General features: G+C 40.0%; 1 protein-coding gene across 4 annotated transcripts in view; it reads right to left on the reverse strand.

Moving 5' to 3' along the window:
• PRKN (parkin RBR E3 ubiquitin protein ligase) overlaps window positions 1–16156 on the reverse strand; it is a 1151747-nt gene that overhangs the window by 529263 nt on the left and 606328 nt on the right. For all 4 annotated transcript variants that reach the window (XM_072966149.1, XM_072966148.1, XM_072966150.1 and 1 more), the window contains one exon: window positions 13815–13930. In XM_072966149.1, coding sequence (XP_072822250.1) covers window positions 13815–13930 — 116 coding nt within the window. The remainder of the gene's footprint in view (window positions 1–13814; window positions 13931–16156) is intronic.

Raw genomic sequence — 16156 nt, forward strand, 5'->3', positions numbered from 1 at the left:
TGGACAGCATAGAGAACATATGAAGTAGTCAGGGCGCTTCTGCTACAAGGCTTTCTGTCACCTATTGATTACAAATCTAGAAATACTATTTATTGTTATTGTTCGTATCAGTTACATATTTTGGAATAAACTCTTGCAACAGTGATACGTTAAAAGAGGAAGGACATGTTCAGTACATGAGATTTTAATATCAATGCCAATGTGTAAGGGTTTCCTCCACGCCACCAAACAATGATCCGGCACCAGCCTGGCAACCTACAACTCGGTTCGTTTCTGACACCATCTACCAGGGGACAGCACCACATTCCACAAGTTAAGTGCTCAGTCCTACGAAAACCCCCTCCCACCTTCAGATGCCAAGCCAAAGTCCAGGTTGTCACTGCTATAGATTGGAGGTTGCATGACCCCCTCCTTGTGTTTGAATCATTTGCTGGTGCAGCTCACAGAATTCAGAGAAACATTTTCCACACTAGATTATGGGTTTATTATGAAAGGACAGAACTCAGGAACAGCCAGCAGGAAGAGATGCAAAGGGAAGGTATGTGGGAAAGAGCCCAGAGCTTCCATGCGCTCTCAGGTGGCGCTCTCCCTGAGTCTCCAGGTGTTCACCTACCTGGAGGCTCTCTGAACCCCTCCTGTGGGGTTTTTGTGGAAGCCTCATTACATAGGCGTGATTGATTGTATCACTGGTCATTGGTGATTGAACTCAATTTCCAGCCTCTCTCCGCTCCCCAGAGGTCTGGGGATGAAACTGAAAGATCCAAACCTCTAATCATAAGGTTGTCCCTGGCAACCAGCTCCCATCCCTGGGCGCATCCCAACATAACCTTGTTAACATAATGAAAGGCACCATTATTGCTCTCACTACGCAGAAAACTCCAAGGGTATTACAGGCTCTAAACAGGGACAAAGGACAAATGGATATTTCTAATTATAAATCTCACTGCAGCGCAGAATTTCTCTTTCTCAAGAAAGCTAATGATGAATATGTAAGTTGCATAGGTATTAGTCAACATTTTATCTCTACCAGAGAGGCTTTTAAATATCTCTGACCAGGCAAAGACCAGAGGCCCAAACCTGCTGCAGAAACATCCTCGTCGAGTACGAAGTCCGAGGTTATTTGAAGAATGCTGTCTGCAAAGAATTCGATTTCACACAAGCAGCTCAGAAGGGACATTTACACACTGTTCAGCGAAGTGTGGCCTTTCATGTAGATCGAACGACTGTTCTAAGCTAATCTGCTTAGTTTTGACTCCAGGTTCTCTTGCGCCCGTACAAGACGCTAAGTGATAGCTGTCAGTGCCAGCTTGCTTAGCAGAAGAACTTCACAGAGAGTTAAACTGGATCGTTCTCTGTCAGTGTCATTGTATAATAAAAACAGAAAATCTGTTAAATCCAATGATTGTTCAATTTTCTTTTCATGTAATTCATTGCCTCAGAGTAAGGCTTTTGGAAGTTTATTCTCTTCCAGATGGTGAAGTATCTGACATGATTGTGAATTCTAGTGCAAATTCAGTTTAAAAGTTCCACATTGAATGTGTCCTTTGTTTTTAAAGTGACAATATGAATACATATTTCAGTGGAATACAGCATTAAGGTTAGAAACAATGTCCTTACTAAATTTAGGAATGTGTGGAGCATGCTTGGAAGCACTCATATAAAGTTAGGAATGCATGTAACTCCTGTGTTCAAACAAGCGGCAATATTCTACCAATCAAAGCAGAAGCTGCAGTTGTCAAAAGTGACAAATATCTTTACAAAGACAGTAACTGAACCACAAAGTGACTAAACTGATACTGAATACAAAAGCATCTCTGTTGTCTCTCCGTAGCCCATTATCAGTCAAACTTTTAGGAAAGTTTCAGCCTTGAGAAAACTGCTCTGTACATCAAGTCTAGTGCCTCCTGCAGGATGGCAGAGTAAGCCACCTCAAAAGTGCCACTTCGGCGTAAGAATTATTCTGATCTGAAGCCAACTGAGAGGAAGCAGATACAAGGAAGGCTCTCTGCCCTCCCTGATTTACCTGAAAAGGGGACATGAAGGACAGAAGTTAATCACTGGAGACAATTTTAGATCTTTATCAGCCGAGAGGGCACCAGAGGGATCTACATAACAAACTTCACCAACTAGATCTTCTCTTCTGTTAGTTCCACCACGTGTTTACCTTCCCAAGATTTGCTGCCCTAGAAGTTCACTGTCCTTTCCCTTAGTCTTGTCACTTCTCTACAAATGCACTGTTCCTTGGTTAAGAGGCTACAGAAGCCCGAGTCCTAATCATCCCTCTGAGTTACTCATCTCTGGGAGCTCCCACAGGTATGTGTGTTATGTGTGCTAATAAACTGTTTTTTTTTCTTTTTTAATCTGTCTTTTGTTAGAACCCCAGCTGGAGAACCTAGAAGTATAGAGGGAGAACTTTCTTCCCTCCCCTACACTACAATAGTATTAATGACTTTACAGGAGTGTTCTAAATTTGCTTGCATTTTGTTCAAAATTGATAAGCAATCTGTAATCAAAGTATTCAACTAATGAGTGCCCCAAATCTTCAGGTATTGAAGCTTTGATATAAATCATTGAAAAATTTTGCAAGAAGACATTGAATCTAATGAAAAAGTAAAGGAGAAACTGATTAGATTAAATGATGAGAACTCAAATGATACACTAGATCTCCATTCTGAAATCTATAATTGAACCTCGGGAATATTTTAATTTGTGGGAAGAATCTTTCAGCACAACTCCTATTTTTAATTAGGAGTTTTTATATTGATATCGCAAAGAAATATAATTGGGAAAACTTCTGTTTTTGCTGTATCTAAATGTGGCAAAACTTTCAAAATACGTATAAATAAAAATAACTTATTTGGCAAGTTCTGTTTTGTAAAAATGCTTGTCAAAGAAAAGTTCTCTAAGTGAAGCAAAAAAAAACCAGTACTTGGGATAATTCTCTGTCAGAACTATTTGCTCATTTTAATTAGAAAAAGTTAGACTTGAGATTACTTTATCAAAATCTTCTCTAAACTTGCTACCAGAGGTAGATTTTCTCAACTAAAAATACGATGATCTGCAGAGAAATATCAACTGGAGGTGTTAACAGTTTTAAATGTTTCAGTCACACTACAACTTTGAAGGAGACTACAGGCAACTATATTTCTTTAATTAAAAAAGAAAATAATGCAAACATATATTTTAAACAAAACGGCCTGGGAGGAGGAACCAGATGAGGACCAGCAACGTCAGCACGTGGAGTCTGAGTCTGGCTTTGGGATCAAGGGCCAGGGTCCCTCCCAGGGTGACATACAAGGAGGAAGCGCTCTAGCAGAGCGAGTCACGTCAGCGTCCAGCTGGCTGGACGTCAAAGAGCAGGGAACGGGTGAACCGGTGCATGCCCTACTTAGATGCACACAAATCTTTAAAATGCTGTCTTGGTCAAGTGAAAGAATCACTGGGAAGACAGCCTAAAGAACTAAATTTGGGTCCCTGTTTTATAGTGATGACGCTGAGAACGCACTGAGAGGTGCTACCAGGCTCTGCCTTGCCTGGGCGAGCCATCTCCTCCACACCACTCAACTGTGAGCCCGCACAGTTGGCACCCGCATTCTGTGCTTCCCATAAAAACACGCTTATCTCAGTTGAGGCCCCTGGACCAGTTCGTCGAGTCACAGGTGACCTCAGTAAATATCTGCTGAATGAACAGACTGATTGACTTTTAAGCTCTATGAGCGAGGATGTCTTAAAGATCACAGATGCTGGAATAATACTGCTTGCCCATGATACTGATATTAGCAGATGCTGGTGTCTGTATGCACACTTCTGCACACCACTGTGTGGGTGTCATGGAAGGACTATCACGATAGCACATGAAGTAGCCCTTGGTGTTGTGAAAATCTACGTCTAGATCTAGAAAGCCTTAACATTCCATTCCCAGTGCACTTCAGATACAGGGTTTAAGGCCATGTTTTCTCTGACACAGAATTTGTCAAATTAACAGGAAACAGAATCAACACATCATGATCCTTACTTCAATAAATAACTCGTCTGCACTCCAGGTTATTGAGACCATTGCTTATTTGGCTGCAAACAGCCCTACAAGCTGTGGAAGCCACAAAGCACAAATCTGCAAATGTTTAATTCTCAGCGTCGTGGGAAACACTAGCTACATACATGATGTTTGCAGAGGGCGAGGCAGATCATGTCGTTGCTTACCTCTAAAGGAATATCCCAGCAGTTTAAAATTTCTGAGGATGTGAATCAGTACAAATATTACTTGCAATAGACAGAACTTCTTCCCCTCAACAAGTTTATAATCAATTGCTAATTATAAGGCTCAATTTGTAATTAAAAACAAATGCGCAAATCACTCACCATACTTTTCTAAGCAAAATTAGCTCCTTAAAGACTATGTGGACATGTATTTCCAAAGAAAATGGACCTGAAAAATAACGCCAGACCGTCACCCAAGTCCTAGTGAGGGCTACTTGGATGCTTTGGGAATACAGTCACTTTTTAACATCCACCATCAGAAAACGAACTGCTTAAAAACCAGACAGTTATAACATGCAAGGTTGACCTTAACGGATGCAAAATTGGTCCAGAAGGATTTGCAATATTGTCCTACTAGTACCAGCGGGGGCTGCTGTGCACCTGCAGTGACAGTTAAATGAAAAGGTGAGGCATATGAATTTCATGCACAAGCAGCTGTAACATCTCCAGGAAGCCCCGCTGAAGCAGCCGCTTGGATCTGAAATCTACAGGGTTCACTGCAGGAGAAATGAAGGTCACTGACTGACATTAAAACTGACATGACTCACATTTCAAAGTACCAGTGTTGATAAAATACTTCTTCTGTTTTTTATAAGTCACTGACCCCAAACAATATAGCTGACTAATCTACCTCCTATGAGTTGGACTTTGAAAGTTGCCTTTCTCCTTTATTCCTATTAGTGCCTTGAAACTCTCCACTGATTTCAGGTTAATTTATTTAATTTTATTGTTTTGGAAAATTCCATTAGATTCAGAAGGGATTTTTTAAAAGGAGAGTGTTCCATATAAAAAGAACTTGTTTTGTGTTTGTCACGCTGCATGAAACAGATTTACCTTAATTCAAACCAGCAAACATTTATGTAAATCTCTTTGATGCAGAGACTTGTGCAGGACCTCGTGGCATCTGTCACGTTTGCACGTCAGTCAAGCTTGGACCTCGTCCTTCAAGCAGCCTACAGCTTAGCAGAGCAGACAGACATGCACACAGTTGTTTTCTTCAACTCTTACTGGTTATTGAACTCTTTGTATCTCACTTTACTGCTGGTATTTTCCTTTTCACATGCAAACCTACCTTCCAACCTCACAAGATAGATTGCCTTTTACTGTCCAGAGAAAACTGGGACCATGCCAGGGTAAGGTGTGATGAGAGAAAAAAACGATGTAGATGACACAGATCTTGGTGTGTGGTTGTTTCAACCAGCTCCCTGTGCTATGACTAGATGTCATTTTTAAAATGTCAGCCTCAGTTTCTTCATATGTAAGATAGCTGTTCAAATAATTTGCAATTAGTTTAAGTAAAGAGTTGCAGGTTGTTAAGCATCCCTTTTGAATTTCAAAGGAGGCAATGCAGCGACCTTTATGGAAGCTTTTACCCACATGAAGGATTCTCCTTTCTGGAAGCGTTTATAGCAGCTTTCCCTCAAGACTGGATCAGATTTAGGTGAGCCAAATTTTTTCAGGAAAGAATTACTCACAGCTTAGGTAGAGCGATCCCCCCCGGGGCCTGGGCGCAGTGTGAAGTAGCCTGCTTCAAGCTGGAAGACATACCTTTGAAGTCTCCTCTTTCATCTTAAAAAGTTGTAAGACACTTCATTCCACTACAGAACATGCTCCTGTTAATTGTAATACAAATTTGGTATTCTGATTTATCTTTCTCTAAAGTGCTATGTAGAATGGACACTCGAAGATACACCAGTACTTAAAGGAAAGTACGTTTTGTTCCTGGCACATTACGTTACCTAGGAGTATACATACTATCTGGGTTTAACAAGAGAAATTTATAGATCTGTGCACTCAGAGAAGGTCACTGGTGCTGTGATACACATACACACACACACACAAATTCCAAGGATTTTTCCATTACAGAAATAAAGCCACTTACTTAAAAAGACCATGTTAAAGATTTCAGTTAAATTCTATGTGAGTATATCTGTAGTCTCTGACAATGCTCTTCAGAACCTGATGACCCGATATAAATCATAAGTTCCCATCTGACGTCAAGATGTCGAGAGAGTTAAATCGATAGAAGATAGCCATTAAGTAACGTCTCAAAAACTAGACAGAAAAGGAACATTTATACTAATTCTAAATCATAAAAAGGCCAAATATAACCAAAATTAAAATGTGAATTGACAAGTGAAGCTTAGACATAACAAATGCATTCAAAGGGAAAATGCCTCAGACTCCCATTTTCTCATCTCTCTTTGTTAAATGACTAAGTGAATTCATACCAAAGCACTGTCAAATGGTGGTTAAATCCCTCTCTCCCAGGGACACCAAGAACAAGTCCAAACAGACTTTTAGGTTAATCTTTACTAATCTCCAAGTCCAAGCAAATCTTTTAAGTGTGCAATCCAAGGCAGCACTGCTTCTATAGGTTGAATGAATCGTTAAGACAAATTTGAAAGCAAGAAAATTATAAAAAGCATTTACATCAAACAACAATGGCATCAAAAATCTACGTCTTTAGTGGAAGAGTTGAGGGAAATGGCAAGGGAGCACTGCTGCTGGATTGAACGTCCTGCTGGGAGGTGGATTTTAGGACATGTTTCTGGAAGGCTAAATTTTGAATGTATACATGGTTATTTTTTAGTTTGTCTTCAGCTTTGTAAACTGGGGAATAATAAATAGAGGTGAGAAGACGTAGAGAGATGCACTGGGCAGCCTTGGCAGAAGCAAAGCAGAGGAAGGGGTGGTGCCTTTTTTCTTTTTGCCAAATGATGTTATGGTAATGATTTTTCCATTTGGTATGTTTTCAAGTTTTATATTTTTAAATTTTAGGAAGAATCATTTTGTAAAGTAAGAAGTAAACAATCTTATGGTTACTGGGGAAAGGGGGTGGGAAGGGATAAATTTGGGAGTTTGAGATTTACAAATGTTACTCACCATATATAAAAATAGATTTCAGAAAGTTTCTTCTGTGTAGCACAGTGAACTATGTTCAATATCTTATAATAACTGTTAATGAAAGAGAATATGAAAACAAATATATGTATGTATATGCATGACTGGGACATTGCACTGTATACCAGGAATGGACACATTGAAACTGACTGTACTTCAATTAAAAAACAAATCACAGTGCAGAAATACTGCTTTTCCCCCGGGGTACCTGATAGTGGGGTAAGCCGCAAGACATAATACTAGTGGGGGAAGGAATACAAGTGCCACTCTGGCATCGCCCACGTCATTTTTATATGGCTGAACATTGTTGTTCCAGTTGGGGTATCTAGGAATGTGATGTAACATTCGATTTAATTTCTGTTGCGAATACTTAACATTACAGCCATTCTACCTTCAAGTGCTGACATGTCTGTTCTTGGCTCAAGTTTTTGCTTTTTGTTCAATTTGCTACTTTTTACTCATACATCTAAGACTATCAACTGAAGACTTTGTGTGGATGAAGATCAACCCACCACTGCAGGTAAGTAGAGGGGACTGCAAGGCCGGATGGGGATGGCAGATGGGAGCCTGCTGGTTCACATAAAACCTCAGGATGTTTTGGCCCTCACATAGTTCACTTTTTTAAGAGAGAGGAAAATACTTTATATACAGTGTAAACTCAAAAGATACAAACCATGTATCTGAATTAAATTTCAGCCTAAAGTCTGGAAATGAATAACATATCTATCTTATATGTTTTCCTACATATTGCAACCACATATGTGTCACTTGGAAAGCAGTGTCATTGAAAATTTCATTTTTTATTTCTGCATCTGGCAGCAGACAGGACCACAAACAAGTGCTTTCTCAAATGATAGGATTGATTTATAAGCTATGAACAAGCACTGTTCCTACCTATAGAAGTTTTTCAGAACCAGTCAGAGCCTTATAGATTACCAACTTCAATTCTTGGATTTCATAAGGAACTTGGAGGCTTAAGAGATTGCTATTTTGCTAAGGTCAAAAAGTTAGCTCAGTGGCATTGGAGCTCCTTGAATATAAGTTATTATACACTTGGTAAGAATTACTATAAAGGAAGTAGATGAAATATATGTCAATCTCTTTTTACACAAAGGTATACATTTGTAAGCACAAAAATAAGTACTTGCCTTGTTATCAATTCTCTAAAATCTATTTCACAGGACAGAAGCAGGATACATGCTTCTGAACTCATTCTAGGAGGCCAATGTTACCTTAATACCAAAACCAGACAAATAGAAGAAGCCTACAGACAAATATCTCTCATGGAGATACAAACAAAAATACTCAACAAAATATAGCAAATCAGACCTAAAAATATATAAAAATAATTATATACAGCGGTCAAGTGGGATTTATTCTAGGTATGTAAGGCTGATTCAACATTGAAAAATGAATTAATATAATCCATTATATCAACAAAATGAAAAAGAAAATTCACATTATAATAGGGGGACTTCCTCAAATTGATACAATCCACAAAATATCTATGACTAATGCCATACTTAATGGTAAGAAACTTGAACTTTCCCAGTAATATAAGGTACAAGACAAGAGTGTACTCTCTCACTATTCCTTTTTTAACATCATACTGAAAGTCCTAGCTAAAGCAATAAGGCAAGAAAACAAAATAAAGGTGTACAGATGGGGAAGGAAGACAAATAATTGTCTTTGTTCACAGATGACATGATCATCCAAGCAGAAAATCTAAAAGAACTGATAAAAGAAAAGCTGGAAATAATAAGCAATTATTGCAAGTTTGCAAGGTACAAGGTTAATATGCAAAAGTCAATTGCTTTCCTATACACCAGCAATGAATATGTGGAATTTGAAACAAAACCACAATACTATTACATTAGTACCTGAAAACTGAAATACTGAAGTATAAATCTAACAATATATAAAATAAAACCTATATGAGGAAAACTATAACACTCTGATGATTAAAATCAAAGAACTAAATAAATGGAGGTGTTCTATGTTTGTGGATAGGAAGACTCAATGTTAACAGGATGTGGGTTCTTCCCAAATTGATGCATACATGCAATGCAATCCTAATTAAAATCCCAGCAAGTTATTTTATGAATATCAACAAACTGGTTTTAAAGTTTAGATGGAGCAGAAAAAGACCCAAAATAGCCAACACAATACTGAAGGAAAAAACAAAGTTGGAGAGCTGACATTCCCTGACTTCAAGACTTACAATGAAGCTACAGCCATCAAGACAGTGTCGTATTGGTGAAATAACAGACATGGGTGTCAGTGGAACAGAACAGTGAGCCCAGAAATAGACCTTGTAAATATAGTCAACTGATCTCTGACAAAGAACAAAAGCAATACAACAGAACAAAGGTCTCCTTTTCAACAAATGACGCTGGAACAACTGGACATCTGCATGCAAAAATGGGCCTAGACACAGGCCTTACACCCTTCACAAAAATTAACTTAAAGTCATAGACCTACATGTAAAACACAAAACAATAGAACTCTTGGGGTATAACATAGGAGGAAATCTCGATGACCTTGGGTATGACACAACATTTTAGATACAACACCACAGCCACGATACATGAAAGAAATCATTGATAAGCTGCATTTCATTAAAATTCAAAACTTTTGCTCTGCAAAAGATGATGTCAAGGTTATGAGAAGGCAAGCCACAGACTGAGAGAAAATAATTGCAAAAAACACATCTGATAAAGGACTTATCCAAAATATATAGGAAACCCTAAAAACTCAACAAAAAGAAAACAATCTAATTTAAAAAAAATGGCCCAAAGACCTTAACAGACACCACACCAAGGAAGAGATACAGCTGGCAAATAAGCATATAAAAAGATGTTCCACATCATATGTCATTCCGGAAACATAATTTAAAGCAACAGTGAGATATTACTACACAGTCATTAGAAAGGCCAAAATCCAGAACACTGACAACATCAAACGCGAGAGAAGGTGTGGAGCATCAGCAACTGCCATGCATTGCTGGTGGAAAGGAAAATGGCACAGCCACTTTGAAAGATAGTTTGGTGGCTGCTTACAAAACCCTTACCATATGATCCAGCAATCATGTTCTTTGGTAATTACCCAAAGGAGTTGAAATGTATGCCCACACAAAAACCTGCACATGGATGTTTATAGTAGCTTTATTCAAAATTGCCAAAACCTGGAAGCAACCAAGACATCCTTCAGTAGGTTAATGGGTGAGTAAACTGTGGTTCATCCAGACACAGACTGCCATTCAGTGCTAAAAAGAAATGAGCTATCAAGCCATGGAAAGACCTGGATGAAACTTACATGCACATTATTAAGAGAAAGAAGCCAATCTGAGGAGCGTACATACTATATGATTCCAACTACATGGCATTCTGGAAAAGGCAAAACTATGGAGACCATAAAAAGTTCAGCGGCTGCCAGGGGAGAAGGGCAGAGCACAGAGAATTTTTAAGACAATGAAATACTCTACATGATATTATAATCGTGGATATATCATTATATATTTGTTTAAGCTCATAGAATGTACAGCACCAAGAATGAATCATAAGTAGACTATGGACTTTGGGTGATTACAACATGTCAGAGTAGGTCATCCTTTGTAAAAAATGCACCATTTTGGTGAGGATGTTGATAATGGTGGAAGCTATGTATGTGTGGAAACAGGAGGTATATGTGAAATATCTTTAACTTCTTTTCAGTTCTGTTGTAAACCTAAAACTGCTCTAAAAATAACACTTTTAAACTTCTTACCTTGCATTAGTAAGATAAGGAATATACAGAAAACAATATTTACAGATAAATTAACACTATTCTCTGGTTTCAATCTAATATGCAGTTAATTATGTCTAATTTGACAAAGGGCATATGGTTAGTACACATGTGAAAATAAATAAAATAAACATAAAATATAGATACCATAAGACTATTTTCAAATGTGCAATTAATAATCACTTTTGATTTACCTCCAGGAACATACAATATTGTAAATCAAAATCAAAGGAATATACTTAAATTCATAAGTCGGTAAACTTTATATTAATAAGGACACACTGATATTATTTATAATGAATGAGAAAGTAATTGCAGAGGCCAGATCTGTTTTTCAGATTCTTCCTAAACCTTTCATACTGAGAAAGTTTGCAATACTCTTCTCCCACAATAGAAAATGCAAATAAGTGAAAAATGCTTGAACTTACTCGTAACAATTTAGAAACCAAATATTAATGAGAAAAATAATGTCCCTTCAGAGACTAAAAAATATGAACATAATACTGGAGCAGATGTAGGAGGGAGCCCTCTCAAAATGGACATTCACAGTCTAAAATGGTGCAACCTTTCCGGAAACAAATTTGGCAATATGCATCGGAACTTTCAACGTGTCATTACCATTGCCCTACTATTCCAATTCCTATGACTGTGTTCTTAGATTCAAAGCACGGAGCCCGTGATTTCTGTAAAAGGATATGGAGTTTGGTCTTCCTGAGCAATAGGGAAATGACTGAATAGAGTGTTCCCATATAGTGGAATCTTAGGTACCAACTGAAAATGTGTTTTTGTGGAATATTTCATGACAGAGAAATTTTATCATGATGCCATGTTAAATGGGAAAAAAAATCACATACAAAATTACACATACAAGGTGATTATATATGGCAAACATTCAGGCATACTTAAGATACTGGAAAGAATTAAACCAAAATCTTATTAACCATGAGGGTAAAATTTCTACCATTTTAAATAAATTATTTCTAAAATTAAAAAATGAAGCATGAGTTGGGAAAAAACCCACAACCATCAGCAAAGTGCAGCTGCAGAGTACTGGAGTGGCCTCGTGCAGGCTTTAATGACATCCCTCTGCGTGGATCTGCCCACTTAAGAAGAGTCATTTTCACTATCCTAACAGAGGGCATTCCTTTGCTGCCTTAAATGAGAAGGGGCCTTATTCAATCAAGCGTTTAATTATACATACACACTTAAATCTAACTGAATATAGTAGCTTCCATTTATAAAATCACCCAAAAGTAATAACAGGAATTTTTTTATTGCAAGAGGCAATATTATTTTTCCAGGAATTATCTCCTTGTGTATCTGGGAGGTGACTCATTTCCTTCGAAAGCTGTTGTGAGTTATTAATATAAAGGTGACAGCTTGGCAGCAGGAAACACAGAGGGCAACGCTCATAGGAAGATAATATGATCTGCACTACATATTTTAATGCCATCTTTATCAGCTTTAATGGAAGGTTCTAAACTACTGGCTGGTGGGCTGCATTCTGACTAACAAAGTTGTTTTGAATTTCTCCTTTGCAAAATTGAAAAGGGATTTTTAACTACCTATTGCATTCAGAGCAGTCAAGACCTCAGTTTTAGCACTTTCCAGTTTCTTCCCTGAAAGAGCAGAAGAATCAGCTGTCCCTCTTGCATGCTGCAACGCTGGCCTCACACAGCCATTCGCCGAGCCCAGGGCGGCTGAGACCTGCAGCTTAGGCTGTGCCCTGCGGCTCCCTGCCACAGCAGGAGCTAAATGTGCAGCAAAAGTAAAACATCTCATTTTTTCTTCCTCCTTGGAAACAAGTTTGTTCAACAAACGTTGTTAAGGTTTTTAGGCTTCTATTAGTCAGCATTTTCATTTAAATTTATTAAGGAATGGAAGTACTATGTTGGAAGTATTAACATTCACCGATCATGAAATCGTACAGTTTAAAGCAACTTTAAAAAGCCGTGCAAGCACAGTTCCGAAGGCCAAAGAGACAACGCTTGAATGATTAGGGTAAATAGCTGTCTTGGCTTAAAAGGTTGGAACAGAAAAAAAAAAATTTTCTGACTTTATTCGTGAATTCATTTTGGCATTTCAGTAAAAGTTCTTCCTGGTATCAGGGCTGAGGCCTGCCTATTGCAATTTCACATCTAGCCAACCTCCGAGCATCTGTGACAAAGCTCGTTCCTTTTACTCTGTTCATGTGAATGGCGCCCAGCAAGGAATTCTCCTCGCAGCCGTCCACTCTGCAGCGTCAACAGGCTCAGGGTTTTCTGTGTCGTCCTTGGTTCCCAGGCCACAGTTCAAATCTAGTCATTAGCCTTTTTCCCCCAACAGGTCATCTGTGCAGTTTCCTTCTGTCACCGCTTTCACTGGAGTTGGAAATAACCATGTCCCAAACTAGCTGCATGTTTTTATTTGGGGACGTGAGTCAAGCGCCGACATAAACAGCGGCAGGCGTGTGGAAGAACTGACGTGCACGGAGAAGACGTTTTAAAAGTAAGACGTTATGGGCCACCGAGGCCGAGAATGAGTGGCGCTCATAAATTGCGGCTGCATTCCTGATGTTGCTTAGCACCGTGTTTTCATCTGCTTTAGAACTCACTGGTATCAGTACATTTGTTTATATTTTAGTAACACCAAAGATTGCACGAATTTTAGATACAAATCGTTTCTCTTATAAGCTAGGATCCTACCTGACTACTGACTAAACTCAGGATTTGGCGATTTAAATAGTTTCATCACATTAAAATATTCCCCAGTCGGGTGGACAGCATCAGAGTAAGGAAGAAAAGAGAAGCCGCTGAGGAAGGTAGGTCCTCGCGGGAGGGCACGGTCGGGAATGCAAGACGTGGAGCGCGACGGTGTTTTCAGACCCTTACCTGACGTCCGTACATGTCATGCAGGTGATGTCGCGGCTGTTTGTTGTGATCAGGTTCAAAGCTACTGATGTTTCCTTGTCAGAGGTCGGGTGTGCTCCACATTTAAAGAAAAATTCCTGAAAGAATGAGAAATATAATTACATACACGGAAGCCAGCTGGCCGTCTCCCCGCCTCTACTCATTTCCACAGTAAAGAGTCTCTTCAGGAGGAGGAGAGATCTAGCGTGAGGAGTGAGTTAGAAATAAATCAACGTCACATCTTTTGAGGGGAATTAATATCCTTGTGCCAAAGTATTCACAAGTCCCTTTCTCAGAAGGGTCCAAGCATCTGCTAGTCTTTCCTTCTTTCTCTCTTTCAGCCAGGAGCTGGGCAAACCCTGCGCCCCTTGCTCACCTCTCACTGTAAGGGAGCCTGGTAGAATAACAGTGTGGGTGCCGGAGGAAGCCTGAAATCGCATCTCGAAAACGACGAAGAGGTCTTGAGACCCTGAGCAGTGAAATGACTTGCCCAAAGTCAGACAATCAGAGGGGAAGCCAGGAAGCAACTCAGGCGTCTTAAAGAGGAACTCAGTACTTTTTCTACGGGGTCACCACACAGCTGGGCAGTTAGCAGCAAGACTACAGCGCAGAGCAAGAAATGCAGGGATCCCAATGGTCACAAGCACGTGAGTGACGCAGACGTGCAGAGGAGCAGAGAGTGGCTCTCCCCTGAGCTCAGAGCCAGCCCTCGTTTCACCCTCTCAGCATCCCAGGGCTCCCGGGAGACCCGTGCCCACTCCCCATGCCAGGCAGCTCAGGATCTCTTGGATGCACCTCCTCCCTTCTGAGCTCACGTCCCAGCCCTCTCCTGCCCCGCGCTCCTTGACCTCAGCTCTTCACAGAAGTCACATCCCTTTGAGTGATGATATTCTTCCTTCTCAAACAGAATCTTTTTTACTTTTCTTGTTTTTTCCCTCTGTTTTTCCTGGATTTGTTCACACACCCCTTCCTCCTCTCACGCACCAAGGTGTTTGGCCAGTGAGTGCTCTGCTTCCTGTTGCACAATCGGTGCACCTTCCATGACAATACCCATGAAGTTCAATTTTCTGCCACTGCAAAAATTCCATACAAATGTAACCCTGGCTTATACACTTCATCCTCAACTCCCTTTGTGTATGACCCCTTGGATATGGAAAGTACTTTCCCTTTGAACACTAGACCTGGTGTCCACAAACATTTATGAAAGCACCCTGTACTGTGTTTTCAGCTTCACAGGTCATATGTCTTGCTGCACTGCTCAGCTCTGCATTACTGTCTACAAGCAGCCATGGACAATATGCATGTGAATGGATGTGGCTGTATCCTAATAAAACTTTATTTATAAAAACATGTGGCAAACTGGATTTTGCCCACAGGAAGCTTGTCCACCCCTGCAGTAGACAATGAGCTATTTGTGGAATGTCTGATTCACATTTGTATCCTAACAGTATCTGGCATAGGACAAGCATTAGATATATTTTCTCAAATTAAAAAAAACAATCAACAGATGTATTTAATAAATGCTACCAGTGTTTCTTTATACATTTGACATCACCACCCTTAATCTGTCTTTTCCCTGCTTGTTACCAAGCTAACCTCCCCCTCCTCTGACCTGAGACACAGCGATACAGTCAGCCGCACCTGTGGGTCTCAGAGTCCAGTGTGCATCAGAATCACCTGGTGGGGGGAGCTCGTTAAAGCGGACATCACTGAGACCATCCCAGATCTTCTAATTCAGTAGTTCCAACATGCGACCAAGGATTTGCATTTCTAAGGTGATGCTATTCCTACTGCTCTGGGACCACACTCCTGAGAACCGCGGAGTTACACCAACATTAGTGGTAAAGGGAGAAAACCATATTCATTCTCTCAGGAGACAACAGCTGTAGCAGACCTTGCTTATACCACAGCTGGAAATTATGCCACAGCTCAGGTAAAGTGTGCTCCTCTTCAAAAATCTGGAGTTGGTCTTGAACAGAGAAATGTCCCAAAGCCAGGTGTTTGGAACCCAGGCTGTTCTTAGCTACACGTGTCTTACCAACTCCAGATGGTGTAGCAGTTAGTTAGCCAGAACCCATTCCAGCTGAGGCAAGTGCGACAGCATTCAGCCCCCCTCCGCCTGCAGGCCTCAGCCCTGCAGGGGAGGGTGAGCCCACGGTCCTGTGATAAAGGATGCTGCACCGCGCATCTGACGGGGCCCCTTCAGGTACGTCTCCGGAGTTCTGCATGGCTCCCCCGAGGCAGCGTGGAAATCGTAATGATTGGTTTTGTTTTCTGTTTTAACATGGTATGTTACTCTTTTCACTTGAGTTTTTGAAATGATA

This window comes from Vicugna pacos, chromosome 8 (assembly GCF_048564905.1).
Source record: "Vicugna pacos chromosome 8, VicPac4, whole genome shotgun sequence".
In the NCBI taxonomy this organism is placed as follows: domain Eukaryota; kingdom Metazoa; phylum Chordata; class Mammalia; order Artiodactyla; family Camelidae; genus Vicugna; species Vicugna pacos.